This window comes from Drosophila innubila (assembly GCF_004354385.1).
Source record: "Drosophila innubila isolate TH190305 chromosome 2R unlocalized genomic scaffold, UK_Dinn_1.0 1_C_2R, whole genome shotgun sequence".
Classification (NCBI taxonomy): Eukaryota; Metazoa; Arthropoda; class Insecta; order Diptera; family Drosophilidae; genus Drosophila; species Drosophila innubila.
Window position 1 is genome coordinate 7,720,727 of NW_022995374.1, and position 27,120 is coordinate 7,747,846.

Below are 27,120 nucleotides of genomic sequence, written 5' to 3' on the forward strand. Positions count from 1 at the left end.
AAAGATGCGCCTAATTTGTCGAGGAATCTTCGCTCTGAATGAATGGGCAGTCGCAGACGGCAGACATCAGAACTGAGACCCAAGACCTCTGACCCGATGGCAGACGCAGAGACAAACAGTTCATTGAAATGCCAAACGACAAGCGTCCCAACATAGACAAAGCATCTGAGTATAAAGGGGGATACGAGTTTATTGTATTTAATATGGGGGGAATGATTTTTGTCAACTTTGCACAAATGTATTTTATTATTGATTGATGCGAGGCCAATAAACGTACTTTTATTTGCCATGAGAGATGTGAATTGTAATATTATTTTGATAAAACTCTGTTCCGAGTTTAATTGCAAAACATGCGACGAACTAGACGTGCCGTAAAATAGTAGATAATTTCCGTAAAGCTGAGAGCACTGCAACCCAAGAAGAAACCAACCAGACCGCCAATATAAACTGCAAACATTAGCATTATCAAATTGTGTGTAGCCAAGGAAGAAAATCAGAGTTAACTTACCCAAGACGTCGGCAAAGGAGAAGAGCACATCTCGACGCAGCTGCATTTTGGGATAATCAATAATGCCCCATTGTAGATTAGCGCCCAGGAACCAGACCCGCGACCTCTGCGAAATGGAAAATCCGAAAATAACAACAAAAATAACATTAACAACAACAACAACATCAGTGTAACAAGTCAAGTAAGCTGAAATTATTATTAAATGTAAAAACTTTCGCGGCGAGGAAAAAAGTTTAAATAAAACTTTTAGCTCCGTCGAGTTTTACAGTTGCCGAAGCAGTCCGAACAGAAATAATTGCATATTTCAAGGCGTCTGTCGACATTGCCGAACAACTTTTGCGCTTATTATTTTTTACGGCCTCGGTCAACAATTTCAATGCTTGTTCCAGCCAACGTTTTGAGACGCCAACGAACTAGGAAACTACCAGACGCTGCCGAAGCTCTCCTAACCACTTGAGTTTATGTTGTACAGCTTTAACGAGCGATAGATGGCGCTTTAGCTGTAAACATTTTCAAACACACATTTCGAAAAGTCTAGAAGTATACCCAGTATTTAAAAAAATAACCCTTACAGGGAATATTTTGTTGTCAATTACTCTTATTGAAAAGTTTTCCCAATTAAATTAAATAGACTAATAAATAAATAAATAAATTTAATGTAACGATACAAATTCGTTTAATAAAGTGATATTATTTTATAATTCTACAATAACAGATCTTTTAAATACTGATAAAATAATAATAATTCTTTTAAATACTACGAGAATTGTAAAACAGTAATAATATTGAAAGTATTTGTATTTTTCGTTGAAAGTTTTCAACTATTGTAAAAAAAATTGTAAACGATAACAGGGTATTATTTTTCCAGTGCTAAGCATTGTTTACACTTGCTTTTTATGAATATAGTTATTGTAATGATTGTTCTACTTACATAGGACTGCACAAAAAAGTTGGAATCATCGCAGTTGCCCAAACAATTACAATGGATATTATATTTGTCCGACTTTAAGGAGATAATCTCCCCTGTATTGGAAGAGCGAAGATAAGAATTCAAATTATAAATTGTTCGAAAATGACGCTTCCTAATATTTTAAATAAATATTTAGAAAAATGTCTAATCACATGCCATCATCAGATTATTAGAATTGGCAATTTTACTGACCAACTTCAACCATAAAAAAATGATGGTCACGTTCGGCGTACAGATGTAATGGTAAAATATTTTTTTAATGAAAATTTTGTGGGCGAATTCACAACGAATTTCGAGGCAAGTCAAATATTTGCAGGTGCGAAAGATTATAAAAAACTGCTCACGTTTAATTCTGACCAGGCAACCGATACACTCCAGACCGCACACCGGCAGAAGTCGACCGTTGCGCACTGAAAGAGACAGAATGACAGCGAAAGAGATAGGTAGAGAGTCGTGAAAACTTCAAGTGGAACTATTTAAACATTTTATGAGCAAATTTGCGTCATAAAATACGCAGCGTCCACACATAAAAGTTAAATTTAATGGCACAATTAAGTGCAACTATGTGAAGGAGGCAAATTTTGAGGATGAGCCCAAAAATATGATTAAAATTGGAATGCTGATAAATAATTGGATAGTTGAATGGAGGGAAACTTACAGCGATTGCGATAAAAGTGAGGAACACAGCCGCAAATGCGGAGGGCAAAGAACATGCGACACTCGGAGAGGCACAAGCCGAAGCTGTAAATGGGAACAGTTTGCATACCATCGGCCTCATATTGAAAGCGACACTTGCGTTGTTTGGTGGTGAATCTGTCAGAGAATTAATATAAAATATAATTAAAATAGTATTCTAAGAAATACTTACGCTCTGGCTTCCTCATTCGTATAGATCTCCAGAGCAATGAGCTCCACAGTGGTGTAGTCACTCTCTGGGAATGTGTAACGTTGCTTGGATATGCTGGGTACATCGCCAGCACCATGGAAATAAACATCGTAGGCCGTGGATAAATTTATGATCTGCGCATAAATCTCGCCATCCAGCGGATGAACTGTCACCCGATCACCATGATCTAGTAGATTCCAGTCTCCAGCACGCCAATAGCTGCGAGTAATATCCATTTTAAATATTTTATACTTCTCAATAAATAAGAAAACTCTTTCAAGAACTTACTAATAGGAATTGTATCTGGCCACAAGCGAATTGACTGAGTGGCAAATGCCAAACTCTGTTTGCGTCTCGTATATAAACATTTTGACAGCGGCGCCGCTGCTGATTTCCGGTTCAAAAGGCCATTTCAATTCATAGAGTATATCCAAGTAATTGTTGCTATCGATGCCATACGATTTGTTCAGCGGCAGAGTTTCCAAATTGTCATATGTGAGACTGGCAAGTTTTACAATAAAATCCCGGAAATTCTCTTTATCGTCCTCGTCTTCAAACTGTTCGCTGTGTGCACTACGAGTATATGATGGTCATATTTATTTCAGATATGCAACGGAAACAACTTTATTGTCTAACATTTAAAAATAGTATGAAAAACAATGAGCAAAGATGTAGGAGAATTGAGTTTTACAATTTTGATGCAGAATCAAAAAAGAGACCAAAAATTATATTTCGCAAGAAAATTGGTAAAGTTTTAACAAAGCTATGACAGTTTGAAGTTTTCGAGAAAACGTCAAGTGGGAAATATAAAAAAAAATGATGATTAAAATCCTTCCGCGAAAATCGAGTTATAGATATCTCAATATTCTTTTACATTACTTATTAGAACACTCTTGTTAAATGGGTATTTTTAATGTGTTAGTAAATGTTTATGGGTGTAAAAAAAACATGTTTTTAAAGGTTTTAAAAAATATAGCTTCAAAAAATAAATAAAAATTTTTATAAGTGTTTATTTTTCTTGTAATTTCTGGTCTAATAAAAACTAAAGTTTGCTCTTAAAAAATTTTAACTCATAAAATCTACATATGAATGCAATTCTTAATATTCTTACAGTATATAATCATCCACTTTGAGGTCGTCGATGCGCTTATGGGGACAGACAGTCAACGATGGAAAACTGGTGTTCCACACAAGTTTGTTGCGGTCCATGGAGATGACCATGGGCGAGGTCTGAAACCGCTGCCAAGTGCGTTGGCTCAACGAGATGATGCTGAAGAGGGCCACACAGATGAATGCAAACCAGAGCATACTAAAAAAAATTAAATAAAAAAAGCAGAGAAAGAATTCAGAAATGATATATGTGTTTCAATCATTTTTTGTGTGCGCATTCTGGCAATGCACATAAAAATCTATTGCGTGTAAATTTTTGGTAAGCATCAGGCGAAATATGCGCGACAAAAGAATTATGACCAAGTTGGGAGAGGAGTCAATGAACGGCAACCCTTTCAAAGGCGACGACAGCCAAAATAGACGCACCACTGAGACAACACTGTGCAACAAACACACAGACAGACATAGTAGCCATAACAAGTCTGACAAGAGCCGGCAAATCCTCGCTGAGATCCTTTCCGAGTGTGCCTCACCGCACAATGATGACATTCTGACGCCAGGCAATGGCTCATAAAGCCTTCAGTTCTGTCAACACACACACACACACATATACACACACACATACACTAGACATGTGGACATTTCATTGCTGTAACAGCTACTTGGCTTTTAATTTTCCAACATTTTCCCTTCAAGAATGCTCAACACTTTCCGCTTCTGCATCAAATTATTTCAAATTTCAAATTGTCACAGCTCTGTAAACTTCTCCATTTGTGCAGTTCTTTTTCGGTTTTTATACCCAGTAAACATAAAGCTTTCTAAGGGGGTGTTTCAAAATAAAGAAAAGTATAAAAAAATTGTTTATAAGACTTAACATTTTATCACTTAGATAAGATTGGTTTAACATTAAAAATAGATACGACTTAAATGTTATTATTAATAAAGTCTTTTCATTATAAATTATGGAAAGTTTGATATATATATAATATGTAATAGTAATAGATAACACCACTTAATATTAAAATATCAAAATGTACTAAAATAGATTTAATACTTAAATAAATATAACAAGTTAAGTAAAGAATCGAAATGTGAAAATATTGTTGTGACTAGTGCATTAATTTATAAGGATATTCTTGTAGCGCTAGGATGTAAGATAATAATAATAAATAATTTATAATATAGACATATAATCATTTACATTTTGTGAAGAAACAATGGTAAGGTAAAAGAATAAATTTCTTTGTGTCAAGCAGTTACAGGGTATCTTATAGTTGAGCATACTCGTCAATTATATTTAAGCTCATTCGGTTTGTTGTTATGACGGGTCTAGGAATGTTCGTTGCTTTTGCTCTTCCTAAATACGGAATTTGAAAATGTCTGACAACAAACATTTTTTGGTCGCCATATAAACATACATATGTATAGTCAGTTTGTCAGACTCGACTTGCCTGTCTGTCTGTCAGTCTATCAGTCTGTCTGTCAGTCACTCAGACAATTTGCTTTGTTTCATCATCTTTCAGCACTCATATGAATAAAATTTGTGCGTGAATGGAGTTCAGTGATGCATATGGATGTGAATGTGGATGTGGATGAGAATGGCGTAATAAGTGATTTGTATGCTCAAGAGTTTATTTCATCGCATTTAGAGACTAACCCTGTTGTCTCTTTTGACAACAATTCTTTTGAATACTACTTTTGTAAAATATTTTGATGTTATTTTAATAATGTTGATTATTTTAAAATTAAATTTGAAAAATACTTTTTGGCTTAGTTTATAAACTATTTTCCCATCTCTTGAATGCTCCTTAAAATACGATATTAACGCATTACATTTGGTTACGATTTTAATAATAAAATTATGAATATATAGTATTATTTTAATTACGATACTCATATCAACATACAAGTTTGTTAAATACTTTGGTATTTGGTTTATATATATCTTATTAATAACTGACTACCTCTCCAAGTTCTCTGTTCCCTCTTGACACATTCACAATTCTCTCAAAAAAAACATTTGCATTGCACATGCATGTGTATTTGTGGTTGAAAATATGATTCCGATTTGAATTCTGGTGCTGGGGCTGCTTCTGGATTATACAGTCATGCACCTGTAGTTCATCCTCCCTCCAAAAAGCGCTTACACAGTTCCACAGTTGCCATATCTACGCATTTGGGATTGAGGTTATCACATTTCAGCGACACAGACTCCAGCGATTTATGCATTTTCAACTAGGAATATTTTTGCTGGCAACTTAAGCTGTTTGAGAGCTGCTTAATTCAGAAAATGCTGCATCAAATGCTGATTTGTATACCCTTTTGAAGTGTAAGCATGAAAAAAATATGTAAATCTGTGCCACTCTGAAATATTACGTATTATAAACAGGGAATCAAATCGAATCAAATATAGGTTACGGTTTCGGTTGCAGTACAAAATTGGATGATAGATAGATAGAAAAAATATCAAATTTTCTAGAAGATAAAAATTTAAATGCAGAAAAAATGTCAAGGGGTAGGTATGAAAAATTGGATTAGAATCGAAAAAATATCAAATTTTCTAGATCATAAAAATTTAAATGCAGAATTAATTAAGAGGCCAAATCATGAGCAAAATGACATTCCGCTTGAAAATCGGTTAATTTTTGATGAAGTTATGAGAGATCAAAGTTTTTGAAAAAATGTCAAGGGTAGGTATGGAAAATTGGATGTTAGATGGGCTTTGAATCGAAAAAATATCAAATTTTCTAGATCATAGAAATTTAAATGCAGAATTAATTAAGAGGCCAAATCATGATCAAAATGACATTCCGCTTGAAAATCGGTGAATTTTTGATGAAGTTATGAGGGTATGGAAAATTGGATGTTAGATGGGCTTTGAATCGAAAAAATATCAAATTTTCTAGATGATAAAAATTTAAATGCAGAATTAATTTAGAGGCCAAATCATGATCAAAATGACATTCCGCTTGAAAATCGGTTAATTTTTGATGAAGTTATGAGAGGTCAAAGTTTTTGAAAAAATGTCAAGGGGTAGGTATGGAAAATTGGATTAGAATCGAAAAAATATCAAATTTTCTAAATGATAAAAATTTAAATGCAGAATTAATTTAGAGGCCAAATCATGATCAAAATGACATTCCGCTTGAAAATCGGTTAATTTTTGATGAAGTTATGAGAGGTCAAAGTTTTTGAAAAAATTTCAAGGGGTAGGTATGGAAAATTGGATTAGAATCGAAAAAATATCAAATTTTCTAGATCATAGAAATTTAAATGCAGAATTAATTAAGAGGCCAAATCATGATCAAAATGACATTCCGCTTGAAAATCGTTAATTTTGATGAAGTTATGAGAGATCAAAGTTTTGAAAAAATGTCAAGGGGTAGGTATGGAAAATTGGATGTTAGATGGGCTTTGAATCGAAAAAATATCAAATTTTCTAGATGATACAAATTTAAATGCAGAATTAATTTAGAGGCCAAATCATGATCAAAATGATATTCCGCTTGAAAATCGCTTAATTTTTGATGAAGTTATGAGAGATCAAAGTTTTTGAAAAAATGTCAAGGGGTAGGTATGGAAAATTGGATTAGAATCCAAAAAATATCAAATTTTCTAGATCATAAAAATTTAAATGCAGAATTAATTAAGAGGCCAAATCATGATCAAAATGACATTCCGCTTGAAAATCGGTTAATTTTTGATGAAGTTATGAGAGATCAAAGTTTTTGAAAAAATGTCAATGTCAAATGTCATACCTACGTATGGAAAATTGGATTAGAATCGAAAAAATATCAAAATGAAGTTATGAGAGATCAAAGTTCTTGAAATAATGTCAAGGGGTAGGTATGGAAAATTGGATTAGAATCGAAAAAATATCAAATCTTCTAGATGATAAAAATTTAAATGCAGAATTAATTTAGAGGCCAAATCATGATCAAAATGACATTCCGCTTGAAAATCGGTTAATTTTTGATGAAGTTATGAGAGGTCAAAGTTTTTGAAAAAATGTCAAGGGGTAGGTATGGAAAATTGGATTAGAATCGAAAAAATATCAAATTTTCTAGATCATAAAAATTTAAATGCAGAATTAATTTAGAGGCCAAATCATGATCAAAATGATATTCCGCTTGAAATTCAGTTTATTTTTAATAAAGTTATGAGAGATGGAAAATGGGATAATAGATAGCATAGTATCGAAAAAATATCAAATTATCTAGATGAGCAGGTTCGAATAATATTATTTTTGCAGTGGCGTGAGTGAATAAATCAAAGAGAAGTGCAGAAATAAATAAATTAAATTGCTGGCAGCACAAATCATGGAGATGGGACAGGAGTACTGTATTAATTAGAGCCTGGCTTTGCGTGCTGCACACCTACATTAATACACACTCCCTGCCATTCCCCTGCTCCATTGAACACCTGTCAGTTCCATCCGAAAACTAACAAAAATTGTAATGGAGCTTGCCATGAAGCAAAGGATCGGAGTTAAGTCTGGCGTGCCAGGCTCTGTTATCCACTAATTAACCCTCAGCTGCGGGTTGGCTGTGGTCCATTTTTGTAATGCTGACAGCTTCCACATGTGCCGAGCCGTAACAGTTCGTCCTTTCAGCCTCCCCACTTGGCGTGGAGTGTGTTACCAATTTAAGCCTTGCCAGACATTCCGTGTAATCCTGTTTGTCATGTCATGTCAATTTTTAGGATTTATTGCTACATCGCTTCACTCGCACCAAATACAAATTCCAACAGCAAAAATAATACTTCTCCCCCTCCTTTCTTTCTACCAAGAGATGTAGAAAAATTTGTTGCTCATGTGTAATTTTATGCATGCGAGGGGGAAGAGCACATCCTTTTGGTGCCCTGCCATATGCCATATGCCAGCGAGATCGGGAGTCGGAGTCGGAACCGGAATCTCAATGTCTTGGTCGTGCACGTGCGAGTGCTTTAGAACATTTTAAGTCCCCGACTTATAGTTTTGTGTCATTTAGTTTATACTTCTCGAAACTGTGCCAAACCAAAGCGAAAGTAAGCTGGGATAAAAGTTTTGCTGATTTAGGCCGTAATGAGGCTTTGGTTTAAATTAATCTCAAAATTAATTGGGTGAAAGGATTGGACACTGTGAGGAAGTATATTACTGTTCTGAACTTCAAAAACCCAAGAAAGATTACAAAATAAACACAAAAAAAGGAAATATAAAAAACTCTAATGGGTAAATAAATCTAGATATGTATTTGTAGATTAAGAAAGGTGCAAATAAATTTATAATATTTATATATTAATATTATTATAAGTAAGACAAATCAATCAAATCATATTGAATTATTTATTAAAACTAACTATATACAAACAAATTCTACAGAATGCTCGATTTTTAGCGATTGAAACTTACCGTTCCAAAAAGTTGAGACCACATTTGGCCAAATAAATAAAGCCGTGTATGGATGAGCCCTGTAGAAACTCGATAACGAATGCCTGTGCTTTTGACATGCAGGCAGAGCTCTCAATGTCGAGTTCACTCTGTTCAGGAACCTTCTCTGGCAGTTTCTCGGCCTTTTTCACTATCGCTGACCGCGGTTGCCAAAGCGGCGGTCGTCGAAAACTGCGAATACTGCACGGTTTTCGCTGATTAACAACCACTTGGTTCTCATTAGCATTTAAATTTGCATTTGCCGTTGTCGATTTCATGTTCAGGTTCTTCGAAACCTGATTTTCGTGATGCCTTTGGGCCGTTCCGGGAAAGAGCAAGAGGCCAGGTCCGATTTTAGACCTGGACTCGATTGCTGGCCTCTCCATTGGTTGTTGTTGCAACGATGCTGTTAACAATTCTGAGTTTCCATTCCAACTTGTCCTTGTTGTTGCTGTTGCGCTTTGCGAGTTTTTGTGTTGCATAGTTTTAGGCGTCTCTGGAAATTGTTAAATTTAAAATAATTAACAAGTTAGTAGAGACTGTTCTATTATAAACATAATTATACATTAATTTATATGTTTGTAATATCTTTATTGTTTTATGTTTAGTTAGATAATTCTGTTAATTAATTCTAGAATTATGTGTATCATAAAAAGAATTTTGAAATTTATTTTTTGTATTTGCATGACATGTTAATAGTATCCTATGAAGGGTATATAATTATAAACTGTATTAATGTTAATGATGATTTGCTCTAAATTAGCATACGCTAATTAGCCTCCAAGGTTATAAAATTATTTGCAACTCATTATTTTTTATGACATATTCGATATGCTATTAAGTGTAAATTATATTATTCAGTCTTTCAGCTTTTCTGCATATCAGTTTTCTGTTCATTTAACATAAATACGCCATTTTAAATATGTTTTTGTGGCTTGTCTGTTGGCCCAGCAACAACAATAAATCATTACTGCCTTTTTTAATGCGATGTAAATTAAGCCATACATGAGATTGACTTTATGTGCCTGTCTGTGTGTGTGTGTATGTGAGTGTACTTTGTGCTTGTGTGAGTGCATTTTATAAGCCATCGAAGTAGCAATCAATGTGTGTACAATATGTGCAGATAGCCAGATAAAAGTGCTGAGATTGAAGGACATATGGAACAAGTAAATCTCAACGGGAAACGCTCAACACAAATAAGGCATTAAAGTTGAGCATAATTTGGTTAAGATTACACAGACGGAAAAAATGGAAATAAATATATATATATAATATATATTTTTATACCTTTTTCTATAAAGAATGTTATAAAAGCAGATAAAGTAGATATTAAGACTTTACAGTATTAATTGACTTTCAATTTCGAAAATGGAAATATTTTCTGTACAAAATGCCTAATTTATTTTAGTGTATATTTTTATGTATTCTCAATGAAGCAAAGAATCAATTGGTTTGATTTTAAATACAGCATTAAATTGCCATAATTGGATACTTCAAAAAATATAAATAAAGTAGGCTTGAATATTTTTAAAATTAAATATTAAAAATTGAATTGAGAGTTATATAAAGCTGATGTAAAATAGAAAGTCAACTCGTTGAATTATTATTTAAATAGTAGTAATAAGAACGGTAATTTGAATACCATTTGAGAAGTTAAAATACCAATAACTTGTTGCCAAAAATTTCAGCTTATGGAAAATATGGGAGATACCGACTACAGGCTTTATTTGTGCAGCAACTGTTGCCGCCGATGCCTGTGGAATGATCTGTCCCCGGAGGAGCATCGTTGCAGCCGCTGTCGTTTGCCGTACCAGGGATGCGCCATCTGTGACCGGAAGTTCGAGCCAAGCAACAGAACGGAGCTCTATTGCAAGCGATGCAAGTTTCATATGGTCAATCAGGTATCTTCGACACCACCATCACCTCTGGATCTTGAACTGAATGTGAACATGGATGCGGAACCAGATCTGTTTGAGCCACCACGGGAATTGTCCATGTCACAGCGCTGGAAGGATATCAAGTCGGCAACTGGTATTCGGGATGAATATTTAATGAACTGATTAAACCTTCATTTCGTGAATTAATCCAAAAATATATGTGTATATATTTGTTGAGTATCATTATGAGACCACATTTAAATATAAGTCGCAGTCTTTCAGCTTCATTGGGCCACTTACATGTGACCAAACAGCAGCATTAAGTTTTACAACAAACCGATACATTAATATACTCGTAGGGTTGAATTTTTCAGGTTGGATCAAACTGTGTGGGATGGTGGCAATTGGGAGAGCATCGATGATGCCGAAGGCAGACCAACTGTCCTGCAACATCAAAAGGTTCTGCGGGCCGTGCGTAGTCCTTAAACTGGATTAAAATTTCATTTAAATTTGCATTTAAATGAGCGCAGTGCACTCAAAGTAAATGCCGCGCTCCCTCCTCACTTTGCTGGACAGCACAAAGAGCTGGCCAGACCCAGGTCGAGACACAGACGCTTTCCCCAGAGTTGCAGACATTTACCCCAATCCCGAGTCCCGAACTCCGAATCCATATCCAGAAACAGTTGCAAACATCCAGAGGTGGACCTCGCGCACATGGGCAACATTAAAAATGTTTATACCCGTTACTTAAAAAATAAGAAAGGGTATATTGTGTTCGTTGGAATGTATGTAAGAGGAAGAAGCAGGCATTTGCGACCCCATCAAGTATATACTTATATTCTTGATCAGTATCAACAGCCGAGTCGATATAGCCATGTGCGTCTGTCCGTCTGTACGTCCGTCCGTCTGCGTGAGCGTGATCTCAGAGACTATAAGAAATAGAGATACCAAACGTTGACAGCAGGTAAAGTTTGTTTTAAATTTTTGACACGAAAAACAGTCTGTTTGTCTGTATAAACAATAGGATCTCAGAGACTATAATAGACGCAGATCAGGTTTATTTTAAATTTTTGATACGCCTGCCTCTGCCCCCAAAAATCGCGCAAAACCACCACTCCCACAGTTTTCAAGATAATATAGTTTTTATGGTAATTAACTTTATCTGTTAATATTATTTATAATATCACTTAATCGCAGCAAGGTCGGACGAGTAGAACAGGAGTAATAGCTAACCAAAGTCATTAATAAAGTTATTTAAATACAATCACCTAAAAGTATGCAGTAGTTTTTATTAGGTGGTAATCTCTTTAAAGTACTTTTATATACATTGGAATAAGTAACGGGTATCCCATGGTCGGGATCTCGACTATAGCCATTCCCACTTGTTTTTAATGTATTTTTTTCTCTCCCTTTTTTTTTGCAGTTGCAGCTCAGTTGATTACCTTTGGCAGCTGATATGGATGGCTGGGGGGGTCGGTGTCGGGGTTGGGGTTGGGTTGGGTCTTAAGCGAGCGATCTGCTACTGCATTTTAATGGGTATTATTTAAATATGTATATTTTACAATTAAATAAACGATTTTTATGCTCTTATAGCGCCCAGAGTTTAATTTTCAGCTCTTGACCGGCATTCGGATATCTTTGAGGTAGCTAACGACAACATCTCTTTGTTGTTGTTCTTGTTGTTGTTGCTGGAGAGTACCTCAGGGCTTGTATGTGCACATAGATTTTCTGCTTTGCGTGTTAATTAAATTGCAAAAAGGCCTAAAGGACATTTTAATTGGCCTTTACTTTGTAGGGCAATCGGCCAGCTTTCAGCCACTGCAGTTTGTACTTCTTACTTTATTTTACCAACTCAATGACAGACAGTATATTTTATGGTCTACCAATTGGCATGTATTTGAAATTCATTGATTTCACTGTAAATTGAGTTAAAGTACCTTAATTTTATTTATTTTTGGCATACATATTCAATCATTCGATTCCTATTGAATCAACTCTTTTGTCGCCAAACTAAAATGAAAGCTATTCCAGTCGGTTTTTCGTTGTAGTTGTCGGTCTCCTTGTCTCTTGTCTGCTTTTGGCGAAATAACAAATTTTCCAATTTGTTTCTTGATTTATTTTCACGCCAATTTCTTGGCGTTCTCCTCCGACGCTGCTGACATTTGTTTATTTATTTGGTTTCATGTTTTGTCTGCCGTCTCGACGTTTTCACTGTTGTATCGTACTCTGTTCCTGTTCTGCGTGAAATCACGAATGAATGAATGACTGCCCCAGCAACCGCCATGAATATTCATGGGCCATGCCACTAGAAACAACAGTCTCAACAGCAGCAGCAAAAACAACAGCAACAACAACAACAACAATAACATCTGTAGCAACAACAACTTAGCTTGCATTTCCGCTCTATGCGCCAACAATTCGCAGCGCCATTTTGTTGTCCACAGCAGCAGCTGCAAAAGCAACAACATCAGCTCTTTCAATACCCTACCTTAGAGTGTATTGACTTTGTCGATGCATAGGTAAGCCAATATTATCAAAATTATCTTTTAATATTATCTGGCTTCTAATTTGATTACTTTTCGATTTTTTCAAAACTTCACCTTCAAACTGCCATAACTGTGTCAAAACTTAACTGATTTCCTTGCGAAATGTACAATTTTGCATTATTTGGCCTCTATTTTGATTCTGCATCAAAATTGGAAAGTTCAATTTTTTTATTCACTGTATAGTATATTTAATATCAATTTGTAGGATAGCAAACTTTTTAATTGCTTGTCAATGAAAGGGTATGCAAGTATCGGTTTTTTTCTTTCATTTTCGATTTCTTCTTACTTCTGTACATTGGAAATGCGGTGAGCAGCTGTTTCTTGGTGAGATGCTGCAAATTGCTGTTGCTGTTCTATTTGTTGTTGTTGTTGTTGTTGTTTCAACCATTGTTTTAGTCAAGATTTTGTGGTTCACAGTTGCTGTTGCTGTGTGTGTGTGTGTATTTGGGTGTGTGTTTGTGAATGCAACAGTTTCTTTAGCCGCACACAAAAGTAGGCAATGTTTGGCTCTTGTATCGAACAGGAAATTTAATTAAAAGCGCTTTGTTGGCGATCTCAAATGCAGGAAATATAGTAGAGACCACAACTTACAACTTACAACTTTCCACAGTCACTGCCACTGCCAATGGTTACCGTTACTCTTAACTGTTTACTGTTACTGCCACTGTGTACGATTATCCCTTTCGTTTGTGCTAACGAACTGTGACTGTAATCATCGGACTGCTGCATTTGACTTTTGTACTTTATTTGGCCGATGTGATTTTTGGCCGACATTTTTGTCTGCCTCATGAGAAACTTGTCAGCTGCTGCTGGCCACTTTACTCGTACTCAGTTCGAACTCAACTCAACTCAACTCGGATTCGTGTTGATTGCTCCGGAACAATGGCAATGACATTTGTCTGGCCCGAAACACGTAACCAACTGATTCTGATTGCGATGCTTGCACCAGCACCAGTTGGGATTGTATTGATTTCTGGACGCTAATTACCAACTGGGGGGTTAGAGGGGGTTGGAGGGGGTCAGAGTGCGTGTCAGGAGCTTAATGCCGAGTCTGTGTCAGTTGTCGATTGTTGCGTCATTATGTCTGTCAGATAAGATCGGAGACGCAGTCCACACACGATTTTGTGGTCATGTTGTGTAAGCTCCACTGTGGTTAGGACCGATTTGAAAACTGCACTTTGATAACCAAAAAAAAAACTGCATCGCAATATAATAAAAAATTAAAATTAAAATAAAAATCTAAATTAATTTAGTGTCTAAACATTTTTCATATCTTTTCAACCGCTATTATTTTCTGGCAGCTGTACGGTATAATGCTATATTTTAATTAAAAATTTAAATTTATGTGGAAAATCTCTTCATTTACTAACGACAATTTAAATCAATGTGACCATGTATTTTCCTTTACCCAGGGAAGTGAAAACAGATCTGGGAACAGAACTGAGAACAGATTTATGAAACTCACTTATTCGGAATACGTCACCATATAAAAACACCTTGTTGTCAACATTTTCAAAAGGAAACTTTTATTTTTCAAAGCTCAGTTGCTTTATTGCGAGTAAATTATATTTATTTGTTGCTGTTCAAATTTGTTAAGGAACTCTTAAGAAAAATGTTCTGGTTGCATGGTATTCTGGAGACATTTAATATAAGCAGTCTGTTCGAAGAATTAAAACAGAGTGAGGAGTCTGAATCAGATGGGCATGGAAAGCGACGACATGGCAAACGGAAAAATGAGGAACCGGAAAATGGATTCTTACAGAAGATATGCACGGAGTTGGCTTTTAAAGGATTAAGCTTTATGTTGATCTTAAGCAGCTTAAGGTTGCTCTTTGTTGATAATATCATATTTCAAGAATACAGTTCATTGAGGAGTTAGTTTAGTTCCAAAAGCAAAATTAAAATACATAATATGTGAGTTAATTAAATTAAGTTAAACTCATAAGTAACAATAAAAGCTCAGCGTTTTAATAGATTAAAAAAAATGAATGGAAAATGGAAGAGTTTTGATTCTTTGCTCTCGTTAATGCAAAGAAAACTCAATAAAAAAAAGCAAAGAAAAACTGTTTCTGCCTGTTGGCAAATTGAGCAAACTTTGTAGACCATTAGAGATGCTTGCCAGCTTCCATTCCAGTTTCAGCTTCAGCTCCAGCTCCTCCCATCGCTAAGTAATCTTTGATTTTGCATGCGCTGCTGGAGCACATTGAATGGGGCAGGTTCAAAAGTTCCCGCTGTGGCCAGCAGTGGGGCAATGCAGCTGTATAAATTTAACATTTGTTTCCTTTCAATTTAACAATGTGTACTTTTGGCATTGTATTGTATTAACAGAGAGCAGCAGGGGTGAGTGGTGGCAAGAGGAAAGAGGCATGGGGCAGGGGCAGACATTATTCACGCGAACCTTGCGATAGCTGCTGCTCATTTCATCGCCCGATTTCGCAATATTTATGATTAGCAATTTATTATTCATCATTTTCGAGTGGGCAAACAAAGCGGCGAGTGAAGTGAAGCAAACCAAGTAAAATCGAATGATGTTCTGCAATAATTCTTGAGCTCGATGGGGCTGTGGTTCGACTAGTGGGTGGTGTGTGCCATTAACTTGCACTTAATTTGATTAACAAAGCCGATGTTTACATGCGCTGCATGCCATCCAGCCAAATCTATCAAAAATGTGTGCCAAAGCCGTGGATTGAATGGAGCACAGTGACAAGGATTGGAATCGGGATCGGGATCAGGATCGGAGTTGAGATTGGAATGGGGAAATTGATGGTTACAGTGGCTGCCTTAAATTGTAGCAGTAAGCTTAGCGGGTGATTTGTATAAATTATTTATGGTATTTATCGAAAGCACAATCTTTATTTATACACTGACTGGTATTAGTCGACAATACATGAGACAAACTGAAAAACACTATATATTATATTATATATTATATTATATATATTGTAGAAGGAATTTTTACTTATGTTTGGAATAAATTTAATAAATTTAAAAATCAGAAAAAATTATCTGGATGAATGGAGAATATTAGATATAATATAATACTATTTTTCTGAATGGAGTATCCTGGAAATTTAAATTTAAATTTTCTCAAAAAATTGATTTTAAAATTTTACTCAAATTATAGAATAACTTTTATTACAAATAAATGCTAAAATATCAAAAAAATACAAAATGTTTCTATAATAAAAGTTTTTTTTTCTTATTTAATTTTTGATTAAAAATTTATATTTAAATAATATTGATAACATTGATTGACTGATTGAGTATCTGCAACAGCTCAGCAATATTTTTCAACTGATGAACTATTCAATATGATATATCTAAATATGCCAATAGCTGTCATTTGTCACAAGGAATTTAATAATCCAATTGAAACGTAATTTATCTCTTCTGATGGTTTATCCTGTCTTTGAGCCATCAATTCAGCCAAATAATTAGCGCCTATTCGCACACATTATGCGTTAACAGATAGCCCATTATTTTCAAGGGCTGCTCCGATATTCCAATACGGATTTCGCGCAATGGGTAATAAATTTCGTCATCCAATATAACACACACATTTCGAAAAGGCATTGAATTTAAATATTTGCAATTATATTGAAATGCTGATGTGCAGGGTGTGAATTGGAAAGCAGCTTCCTCAATGTGTCGGCTGTTTACACATGCCAATAAATTTTGGCACAAACGAATTTCCAAACAGTCGACGGCATTTTGCATACGAATATTCTTTTAAGTACGATTATTCGTATTGGGTTTTTGGCCACTTGCGAGTGTATTCGTAAGTATTGTGGGGGGAGTGTTGGGTGTGGTGGAATGGCAACCACTTGAAAATAGAGTAATATCCACTTGCATATGTCGCGCGGACAATTTAAGAATGAGTCGACGCCATAAATATTATTGATGGGCGGGGCACCGCCTCCTGTTCTTCATTCTTCATTCTCCATACTCGATCCATTTGCCGCCCATTCAACAGCACAGACGATGATTGCGGCAAGCGGATGTAAAACCTTGGCAATGACAGTTTCGGGTCCCGTCTGTTATGCAAATGTTGGCGTATGCCACAGTCTGAACTCGTAGTTTGTCTGACTCTACTGCAACAGTATATGTATGCGTGTGTATCTGTGTGTGTGTGTGTATCGACGCCTGTTTATATGCAAATCTTTTATTTCGGTCTCGCCCGGCTTGGCTTCGTCTTGTCTTTTTTACTTTTTCTTTTTTTTTTTTATTTCCGCTGCAGCGCCGCCTGTTTTATTTCTTGCATTAAATTAACATCAATAAAATGTGTCGTTTGTACTTTCGAGTGTGTCCTGATGTCCTGCATCGGTGTACCCCGCCTCCCTGATCTCCCTTCTGCTTCTTCCGACCCATGCTGCACTTGTCTGCCCATAATTCGTAGCTAATGCCAACATGTGCTGTGATTTGTCCACGGGCGACATTCACGCCGGGGGTGCACTTTCAATATCATCCACTCCACATTCTCAAACACAATCATCTATTATTTTTACTTTTTAGACATTTGCATGAGACACTTGCCCAAGGGCGGCAAAAGTTTGACATTACAGCTTTGAATAAATGCAAAAAGTCAGAAGTATTAGAAGGATATTATTTTAAAAAGAGATATAAATAAAATTCTTACAATTTTGAACAATATTACTTTATATATTATTTTCTTATAATCGGTAATAATATATTAAAATAATATTTTACAGATGAAAAATATGTGTCTTGTAAATCCAAGCTGTAAATCGAGTTTAAAATCGATTTTTTAAACAAAAAAACTGTTAAAAAAGTAGCAAGGGTAAATGTTAAGTATATCGAGCTCTATTGATAGTAATAAGTTTGTTTAATCTTAATATAAATAAAAGATTTCATATCATTTATTGCCTAAGAGCTGCAAAAGTATTGACAAAATCCAGAGAACTAGTTAAGTGACAATTTTCGTGAGAAATCTGGCGACTTTGGTGGGCGTGGTCAAGGCTAAGCAAACAAATAAACATGGTCATGCAATATTAATATTTATGCACAAATATTGAAAGTAAAGTAGCAAGGAGAACAAGGAACTAGGGACGAAGAGCGAGCTGGAAGTTCCTGAGGGCGATTCGCAAATACAAACTCGTATATCTTCTAAGTGAAATACTAAAAGATGGATGACTCGGCGTCTTTGTGTATTTGTTGACCGGACGTTAGCTCTGTCTCTTTCCCTCGCGCTGCTTGTGTACGCTTATGAGAATTTATGGCAATGACTGTTAAGGCAACGCTGCGTATACGCAATATTTATATTTATGTATTATGAATCAATGCGTGCAGTGTGCGAGACGTGCAAAGGACTCTGGCTATCAATTTTAGGGAGAGTGGGGCGTGTCAGGGCGGCATAAAAAAGTAGATACATATACGATGTACACTAAAACAAAAGGATAACAATAACTTTTCGACATGGGTAATGCAGAAGGAAGAGGAAGAGAATTGCTCGCAATCTTCTTCCGAAAAGGTCTTTGGGGGCGGATTATGCGTCAGCTTCCCTTGAACTGTGCTTATAAATATGTAAGCTCGCATAACGGTAACGAATAGAGTACACATAAAAATTGCATGAAAATGAAAGACACCCACTCGAAAGCGGACACAACAATCATAGGCAGATGGACCAAAACGGGGCAGAAAATAGGACACAACGTACGCTTGTGAATGGTATATGGTTCCGTAAAAAAATGATACTATTACAATCAAGTTTACGACTGCAATTCAGCCGCATTGCTTGAGTGCCAATGAATATGATGATGGTACGCGATGATCACAATTTGAGATGTTAATGATGATGATTGCGTTGGCTTTTCTTGGCAAATAAAAAATACAAAAAAGACCCAAAATACCATTTACAAAGGATGAGAGAACTTATATGATATGTGTTCTATGCGGAACGACATTTTCTTAAAGCATAATACAATGCTTAAAGCGCCTTAGTTTAATCTTGAAATTATTTTCTATTGAAAAAAAAACCAATGGAGACAAAGAAGTACCACAAATATTAGAAAAAAGATTAAAAAAAATATTAATAGCTTAGAAATTACTTTTACTAAATTAAATATATCAATTAAACATAATTTTAACTACTAATAAGCTAAGTAACTTGTGTTATTTATTAATTATAATAACAAATATCTTACAAAAATGCATGTTACAAATTTGGTTTATAAAATATTTGAATAGTGTATTCCTTAGTCTTGCTACCTTTATTTATTTATGCACAACTAAAAGCAGTTGGCTAGGCAAAAATTACCAATTATAAAAATTAAGTAAAAGATTGAAAATAAAAATAAAATTAAATATAAATAATGAACTGTAAAGAAAAAAATTAAAATTTAAATTAAAATGCTTTCTTTTTTTCTTTCATTAAACAAGCTAAATGATGTGAAATGATTTTATTTCAGCTGATATTTATATCAATATTTGTAATTTGTCAGCCCTTAATTTCGGATTTATGCAAGAGCTTTTCTTGAGATTTATCCCTTACTTTTTACTCGTTCTTTGGTGCATTCACATTCGCAATCGTTAGCTGCAACCACAGTCTAAACCTCTAACACCACCAAACCAACAACAACAACAACAAGAGCAAGAACAAAAACAACCGCAACAACAACGAGCACTCACAATTTTTATTTCGTTCCCTCGACACCCCTCGACAAGTGTGCAACTTTCGAGCTGGCGGCAGTCAGGTATAAATGGCAATAGCTGAAAGGGTTGCCAGCAGCAACAGCAGCAACAAAAACAACAACAACAACAACAACATTGAAAGGTAACTTTTAGCATCGACAAGCGGCGCTTTTGACAGCCGCACAGCGTTTTCCCCCCCTTGCCTCTCTCGCATCCCTCAACGGGCGCTTTTTCGTGAGCTTTGAGCCACTTTTTTGCGCCACAAAACTTTCTACTTTGACATGCAGCCACGTGTATGACGATTTTATGTGTAAATGTATGCGAGTGAGAGTTGAATGCGTATTCGTTGTCGCTTTGGCTGACATTTGAGTTGCCAAAGGAATACGGAGGAGAGAGGGTGAAAGGGGAAGCTATAGCTTTGAATGTAACGCCCTAACTACCAATGGGCAACGCTTTGAATTAGCCAACAAACGTGGCTAATTCCTCTAATAGTTGTCAAATGCTGCGAATATAATGATGCCGCCATTTTTTTAATGTGGTCACCATAGCATAATGATTAGTTCAAAATTTTAATGAGTATACTGTACACTGTTAATGTTATTTATAAAAAGGATTCCTGTCGGATTTTAGTGCAAAACAGATGGTTCTCTTAATAAACATTATGCATTCAATTACATATTAACTTTTAATAATATAATAACTTTTTTTCAATTTCCTTTTATAATCGCAAATCAATAACTCAATAAGCATACTTATTAAATTCCTCTTATTTATGTATGCATTTTATTTTATTTTCGTCTCATCTATTCCTTACATTGTAAATATAAGCTTATTTAGAATAGTCTCACGATATTATTAATATGACACACTTAAAAGTAACATGTAAATTGTCATGTTAATTGCTCGCAATTATTTATGTTATCTTTGCATATTAATTTTGTTTACTTTTGATGAAATATATATATATTTTTTCGAATATTTAAAACTCCTTTTTATTGTTTTCAGATTTAACCATTAGGCAGCTGTCTTGGAGTGTCCTCAAATATAGCCATAATAATCAGGGACTCTCTTCACAAGGTAAACACACCTCTCGTTTTTGCATACCCGTTATAATGCACACACACACACACACACACACACACACACACACACGTGCGAACACTTGAATATCTTTCAACTCGCATGAATATTTTAAAACTCGCTCGGAACGTATTCAAATTATGATAATGATGGGAGAGGTGAGTGTTTTGCAAATGTACTTAGGAGCGGGTTGGGTTTCTTGCCTCTCATGCTTGAATGTGTTGTATGTGTGTGTGTGTGTGTGTGTGTAAGTGTGTGTGTGTGTGTGTTTGTGCGCTAACGAGTGCAGGCACTTGGCGACCCAGTCATAAGTCCCAGGTCACAATTCACAGTTCACAATTCCCATCTAGTTCCCTTAATGCATTTCATTAATTTGTATACAATTTTTTTTCGCGATGAATTACACGAGAAATGTGTGTGCGTGTGTTTAATGAGCACTTGTGTGAGTGGATTGCTGGGCATCATTAGAAGTCACTTCATGACAAACTCTCCCCTAGGAAGGAGTTAAGATTGCACTTGACTTTGAGCTTCTTAATTTCAACATTCAATGGACTCTTGAGAATTGCAGATTGCGTATGCTGAGAAGATATTCAAATGCAGATTCGACGCGCAAATTGATTGAAAATTTTAAATATTAACCGCAAAATTATGGAACTATGAAAATTCAAAATGTGACTAAAATCTTTCAGCTGATTATAAAAAGAACAAATAAAAGTATAACCAATTATTGCACATTTCTTAAGACAATAGTGTGCCTTGTATTTACATTTATTTATATTTTTAATAAATTACAAAATTTTCTGTACATTATGAGTGATGGATTTTTTGCCTTCAATGGAACGATTTATGATAAAACCACTTGGTTACCGGACAAACAACAAACTATTTCGACATCGAGCTGGATAATTATAGTAATTGTCAGTCTGTTTTGGTGCTTGTGCTGCATTCCATTCCTCATTTGGTTTTTCTGGCGCATGGGATCCTGTTCCAGTGACCAAAGCTACGTCTGAATATATTTAATAATATATCATGCTTGTGATTAAAGTAAGTATGGAGAATATCTGCCATTTAGCAAACTTTTTAATCATAATTTTCTCTTCCTTTATAAAGAATTTACTGTAAAATGCTTGGGATCTAACAAATTTCAGAATACTATCTAAATCTGAATGTAATACAGATCAATATCTTTGTATGCTATCAAGGAATTTCAATCAGATAGTCGTACTCTGATTGTGTATTTTTTGATAGCATGGAAAGAGTAATTTAATTGAATAAATTTAAGATTAAATGCCATGGAATCTTATGAATTCTGATTATCTCTAAGCCAAACAAAAAGCTGTCTCATTTTTTCCAATATAAAAAAAAATTATAGAACTGACAGTATTTTTTTCATAGCATAGTATGTCAAATTAGTATTTGTTTATATGTAGTATTGTATTGTACAGAAAATTTTTAAGTTTTTAAATTCCGCAATAAAAATGGGCACTTACAATATAAAGGATAATAGAACTTGGTATCCTGAAGATGATAAGACACATACTATTTCGAGCACAAACTTTATTATTATCTTATTGGTCAGCGTTATTTGGTGTTTGTGTTGTATTCCCCTTCTCATCTGGTGTATTTGGCGTGTGGGACTTTGCTCTACCGATGAGTGACTAGAGTCACTGCAGAATGTGCCCAATTTCAGAGCTAAGGAATATAGTTATAAATATACTTTGATTTTCGTAAGTAAGAAATATTAAGTAAGAAATATTTGATATTAATATTCTTTTTCGTATAGAGAGCGGTACTGTATTGTGGTTGGAACTAAACAAATTTACGTATTATAGCAAAATCAGAATGTAATCAGATATATGTGTTTGTATTGTAAAAGTTATTGTATTAAAATCTTTTAAGAGTATAACAGTCGACAAAATAGTTGTAGTTAGTAGATATTTTGTAAAAACAACTAAAAAGTTATCAAGAACTTAAACTTAATTTGTGACCAAAACTATAACATTTAATGCTTAATAGTTATGTATAATGCAATTTAAAATATTTCTATTTATTTCCTTTACATATATTTGCAGTTACTGGTAGAAAAACCACGAAAAGATGCAAGAACATTGCGACAGCAAAAGTCGTAAATGCACTCAGCACTTTGTCAGCTTTCAGACAGGAAATGCAGTTGTTATTTTTCTTTAGTCGGTTGCATTACCTTCTCCCTCTTCCCTACTGCGACAGTCTTGTGATGTTTCAAGTATGCAACATGCAACATGACTGGAATCTTACATCTTTTTGGGCTGTCTGCATTTTTTGGGTGCTATAAAAAGTATCACTTTACTTCGCAGGATGCCATGTTTTGTTGTGGCATTGTTGTTTTGTCTAAAATTTCGATGCTTCCATATTCAGTTTTATAATTTTTTTCCAAGTTTTTGTGGTCCATGAAAAAGTTCTCATTGCCATCGTCAGCCAAAGGCAAAAGTTTCCTTTTTATTTTCACTAGCTGGAGTTTTCTGAGTGCATGTGCACTTAGTGGGTGTGGATAGACAAGCTGAATTGTGTGTAAGACCAAAGTTACGAGTATATGAGTATGTACAACTTTGTTTTATGTGATTATTTAAGTATTTCTAGTAATTTGACACGGTTTCTACAAGAAACTCTTATACATCTGCTAGTCTCAAATATTGTGTTTATTTTATGTTGAATGATTTTGCCGATTATATTTTATATAACGAGATTGACAATAGTATGCTTTGTATTCATAGTTGTTCATAAATTTAATTTTTCGAAATCTACACACATGTGGTGCATTACATCTATTTAAAATGAGCGCCTTCAAGAGTTCAGAAACAACGTGGAGCGCTGACTTGAATGTGGGAGCTGCTATAGCTTCTGGAACTTCTATACTAGTTATTTTGGCTGTCTTAGGCTGTGCCTGTGGTTTGTGCTGTATTCCATTTCTGATTGGGCTATTTTGTGGTTTGGGAATGTGCGCAACTGGAGACCCTTATGACTAATCTCTATTAAATGCAGAGGAATATCTAACCCATGCTGGAATTTCTTGAATACTTCGGGTAGAATGAAAATCTAATGAGTATTATTAAGAATGTTGTACGAGGATACGAGTAAAACTTGCAGAAGGAAATACTAAAACTATATCTGACATTACAAACCAGATATATGAATAAAATAAACCAAAATATATATTTAATCCCATTTAGGGCATGGCTACAGGTCATACAATAATTATGACACTATTAAACATATATTTTATTTTATTTTATTCATATATCTAACAAAAATTTTAAGAAAGTTAAATAAATTTAAAAATAAAAAAGTAAATTAAATCATATAAAATTGTAAATTTTCAACTGAAAATATAGAATAAAACGACAAAATTAGAACATTTTTTATTAATTAATGAAAGTAGTTACAAGAAAATCAAGAATTTGGAATAACTACTTTTTTTTTTTAAATCTATTGACGTACATACATATTTAATTCCCTCATGATATAACTTTAAACTCGTTTCTACAGGGTATAACATCGTACAGAGACGCAGATAGCGAAAATGAGAGAAATATATTATTCAAAGTTTGATTAAAATTATAAAGATTTTTATATGGTTTTTCTCTGTTACTAGCGAGTCAAGTTATTACGGCTAATAAAATACGACTCTCACACACCGCGATCAGATCGTTGCCCCTTTAAAAAGTGAAACAAGACTACAGTAATTTGCTTATCTCAGAGATACAATTTAATGAACAATAGATATGTTGCTTTTGTCTGTCAGATATCGTGACACGTTGAAGACACATAAAGTCACTAATTAAATTATAAATAAATGTTCGGAATTAATGTACAATATCAGAGTCATTACGAATGGACTTATATATATGTTTAAATAAATTATTACAGAAAATAAATTATGAGCATAATAAAGTTTTATAGTTGTTGACGTAGTTGAACTATCTCGATTGGAATTTTTATTGACCTTATCGCGCCAACCAGGTAACAAAATTCCGAAATTTTTCCAGTTTTCTCTGCCCATTACGTACTGTGATCAGTTTCCAACGTTCTTCAAGAACCACACGCTCCTCCTGGTCGAGAGTCTCGGTGTACCTTTTGAATTTCGTGCCAAAGGATTTGAGTAACTGCGTCGTACGCAATTGGATGGTGCGTTTCCAGCGATCGAAGCCATTTCGTTGCAGGAGAAAGGAGATCAATTGGGTTTCAATACTCGATGTCTTCTCGGCCACATCAGCATCCAAGTAGACACCCACGATATCATAGAAGGATTGCAGAACTTCCTTTGTTTGATTGCCACTAATGGCAAGGAAATCCTCCAAGCTGCTTAGATAGTTGAGCAGTATGGTGTTCTGCGAGTCCAGGAAGAGTAGATCATCCACTACACTGTCTACCAATTCGGTGGCCTTTACTACAGCATGAGTTGTGATCGCGGCCAGATTGTGCTCCGCCTGGGCTGTCAAGCGACTTCGGGCTAGATCGCCATAACAGCTAACGGGTGTGGACTGCAGCTAAATCGAAAACTGTCAGTTCAGTAAAAAAGGTATGTCTAAATGGATTGAAAACTCACCAGCGATAGGAACAATAAAACAAAGGCGCCATGGATGAGTGAACTCTGTGTATTCATCGTGACAGCTTGACAGTCTCTCGTCTACTGAGCGTCGACGCTGGGAGTCTTTAAATTGGGCAGACGAATAGAATACCAGATAGGTTAGATAGTGTTATCAGAGTCACTTTCGTTTGGGGATTGCCTAAATTTGACATGGCGATGAAATACGGTTGCGATTATTATACTGGTATGACACATGCTATATACTCGTGACAATTTTATCCGTGTGAAAAACCTACAGATTAAAGTCATGTTGGCTCAGTTTTCTGCTTTGGAACAAGCACAAAATTCCCAACTGCTAAATGGCAAAAATACAGTTTCCGTTTCAGTCACGCCTGCGAATTGTATGTGTGATAAATGTTGAAAGTGGGTCAGCATATGATGATACTCGTTGGAGCCACACCTAAGAGTGAAAATGTGGCAATTATTTACTACTTGATGCTTTGAGTGGCAGCAAATCTCAATAAGCAGCTCGAATTGCGCACTTGAAGTTGCAATTTAAACTCTGATATGCCAAGATTAATGCAAGGGAACAAAGCTAGAAATCATTATATGTAGAATTTATTGTTTTTGAATTCTTTTTTAATATGTCATTATATATTTAGAATTTCGGTGCTTTAGCTGACTCAAGGCCTAGATTTATTGACACTAAATAAAATATAAATTTAGACTTTGAGTCAGCTTAACTACTCAAATTTTACCAAGTAGAAAGAACGCTAGCCAATGAAAAAAATCCCCATTTTTAATGGTAATAATCTAGTGATATTGTAACATTATAAATTATGTTTTTATTATTGTATTTTTATAAAAATTCGCTCCTTTCCCAGTGCACATCAAATAAACGAAACATAATCAAGCATATAGTACAAAACAATTACGCCCGTCGAGACACACGCAGACTACTTTATAATCGCATGCAAAAGTCTCAGTAAAATGCTCAAACAACAGATTTATACGAGAAGTATATTGCAAAACAAAAAGCAACTCAGGATCCCACCAATCCCACAAGTGGGGGACCCCGAAGGCGGCGAGAAACAGCGCACAAGTGTTGTAAATTGGTTTGCCTTACATGCCAACCCGAGAACCGAGAACCGAGAACCGAGAACTCAACCTCCACTTGCATGCAAATTTCAATAACTTATATTCGTAACCCTTCCGCCAACTGACACTGAATATCAAATATGAGGCAAGGCGCAGACGATGTACAAAAATTATTTGCATACTTTTTAGGGATGCTTTGGGAAAAGGAGCACAACAAAGGCAACAAAAAAACAAGCAGTTGGGGCCACATGTGGCGCACTTTTGCTTTAGTGCGAAAAAAAAGCTAAAAACAAGCCGTTACATGCTTTCAGAATGAGGTGGAAAGCGGTGTCTGCATAGCAGACGCCTCCCCAATTCTCCAATTCTCCAATTCACCGCATCTCCTTTCTACCAACCACAACACGCAAAGAAAACGAGTTTATTTAT

General features: G+C 35.1%; 3 protein-coding genes and 2 long non-coding RNA genes across 5 annotated transcripts; 3 read left to right on the top strand and 2 right to left on the bottom strand.

The window, feature by feature from the left end:
- Positions 1 to 214: 214 nt before the first annotated feature.
- LOC117782789 (sodium channel protein Nach) lies at positions 215 to 9,363 on the bottom strand. The gene is made up of 9 exons (XM_034619826.1): positions 8,864 to 9,363; positions 3,476 to 3,673; positions 2,653 to 2,937; positions 2,347 to 2,583; positions 2,137 to 2,291; positions 1,823 to 1,888; positions 1,440 to 1,531; positions 509 to 614; positions 215 to 447 (listed from the first exon to the last, which is right to left on the bottom strand). Exons 1-9 carry the CDS (start codon positions 9,361 to 9,363, stop codon positions 338 to 340), a joined length of 1,749 nt encoding a protein of 582 aa, XP_034475717.1. The 3' UTR covers positions 215 to 337.
- Positions 9,364 to 10,483: 1,120 nt separating this feature from the next.
- LOC117784727 lies at positions 10,484 to 11,094 on the top strand. Its single transcript, XM_034622535.1, has 2 exons — positions 10,484 to 10,510; positions 10,570 to 11,094. The coding sequence occupies exon 2, from the start codon at positions 10,573 to 10,575 to the stop codon at positions 10,939 to 10,941; it is 369 nt and encodes a 122-aa protein (XP_034478426.1). The 5' UTR covers positions 10,484 to 10,510; positions 10,570 to 10,572; the 3' UTR covers positions 10,942 to 11,094.
- Positions 11,095 to 21,814: 10,720 nt separating this feature from the next.
- Positions 21,815 to 22,382, top strand: LOC117784738. The gene is made up of 2 exons (XR_004617445.1): positions 21,815 to 22,076; positions 22,143 to 22,382. It is a non-coding gene; the product is annotated as an uncharacterized LOC117784738 (long non-coding RNA).
- Positions 22,383 to 22,494: 112 nt separating this feature from the next.
- LOC117784730 lies at positions 22,495 to 22,950 on the top strand. Its single transcript, XR_004617443.1, has 2 exons — positions 22,495 to 22,759; positions 22,816 to 22,950. It is a non-coding gene; the product is annotated as an uncharacterized LOC117784730 (long non-coding RNA).
- A 1,801-nt stretch (positions 22,951 to 24,751) lies between these two features.
- Positions 24,752 to 25,680, bottom strand: LOC117784627. Its single transcript, XM_034622422.1, has 2 exons — positions 25,615 to 25,680; positions 24,752 to 25,555 (listed from the first exon to the last, which is right to left on the bottom strand). The coding sequence occupies exons 1-2, from the start codon at positions 25,669 to 25,671 to the stop codon at positions 25,013 to 25,015; spliced, it is 600 nt and encodes a 199-aa protein (XP_034478313.1). The 5' UTR covers positions 25,672 to 25,680; the 3' UTR covers positions 24,752 to 25,012.
- Positions 25,681 to 27,120: the final 1,440 nt, after the last annotated feature.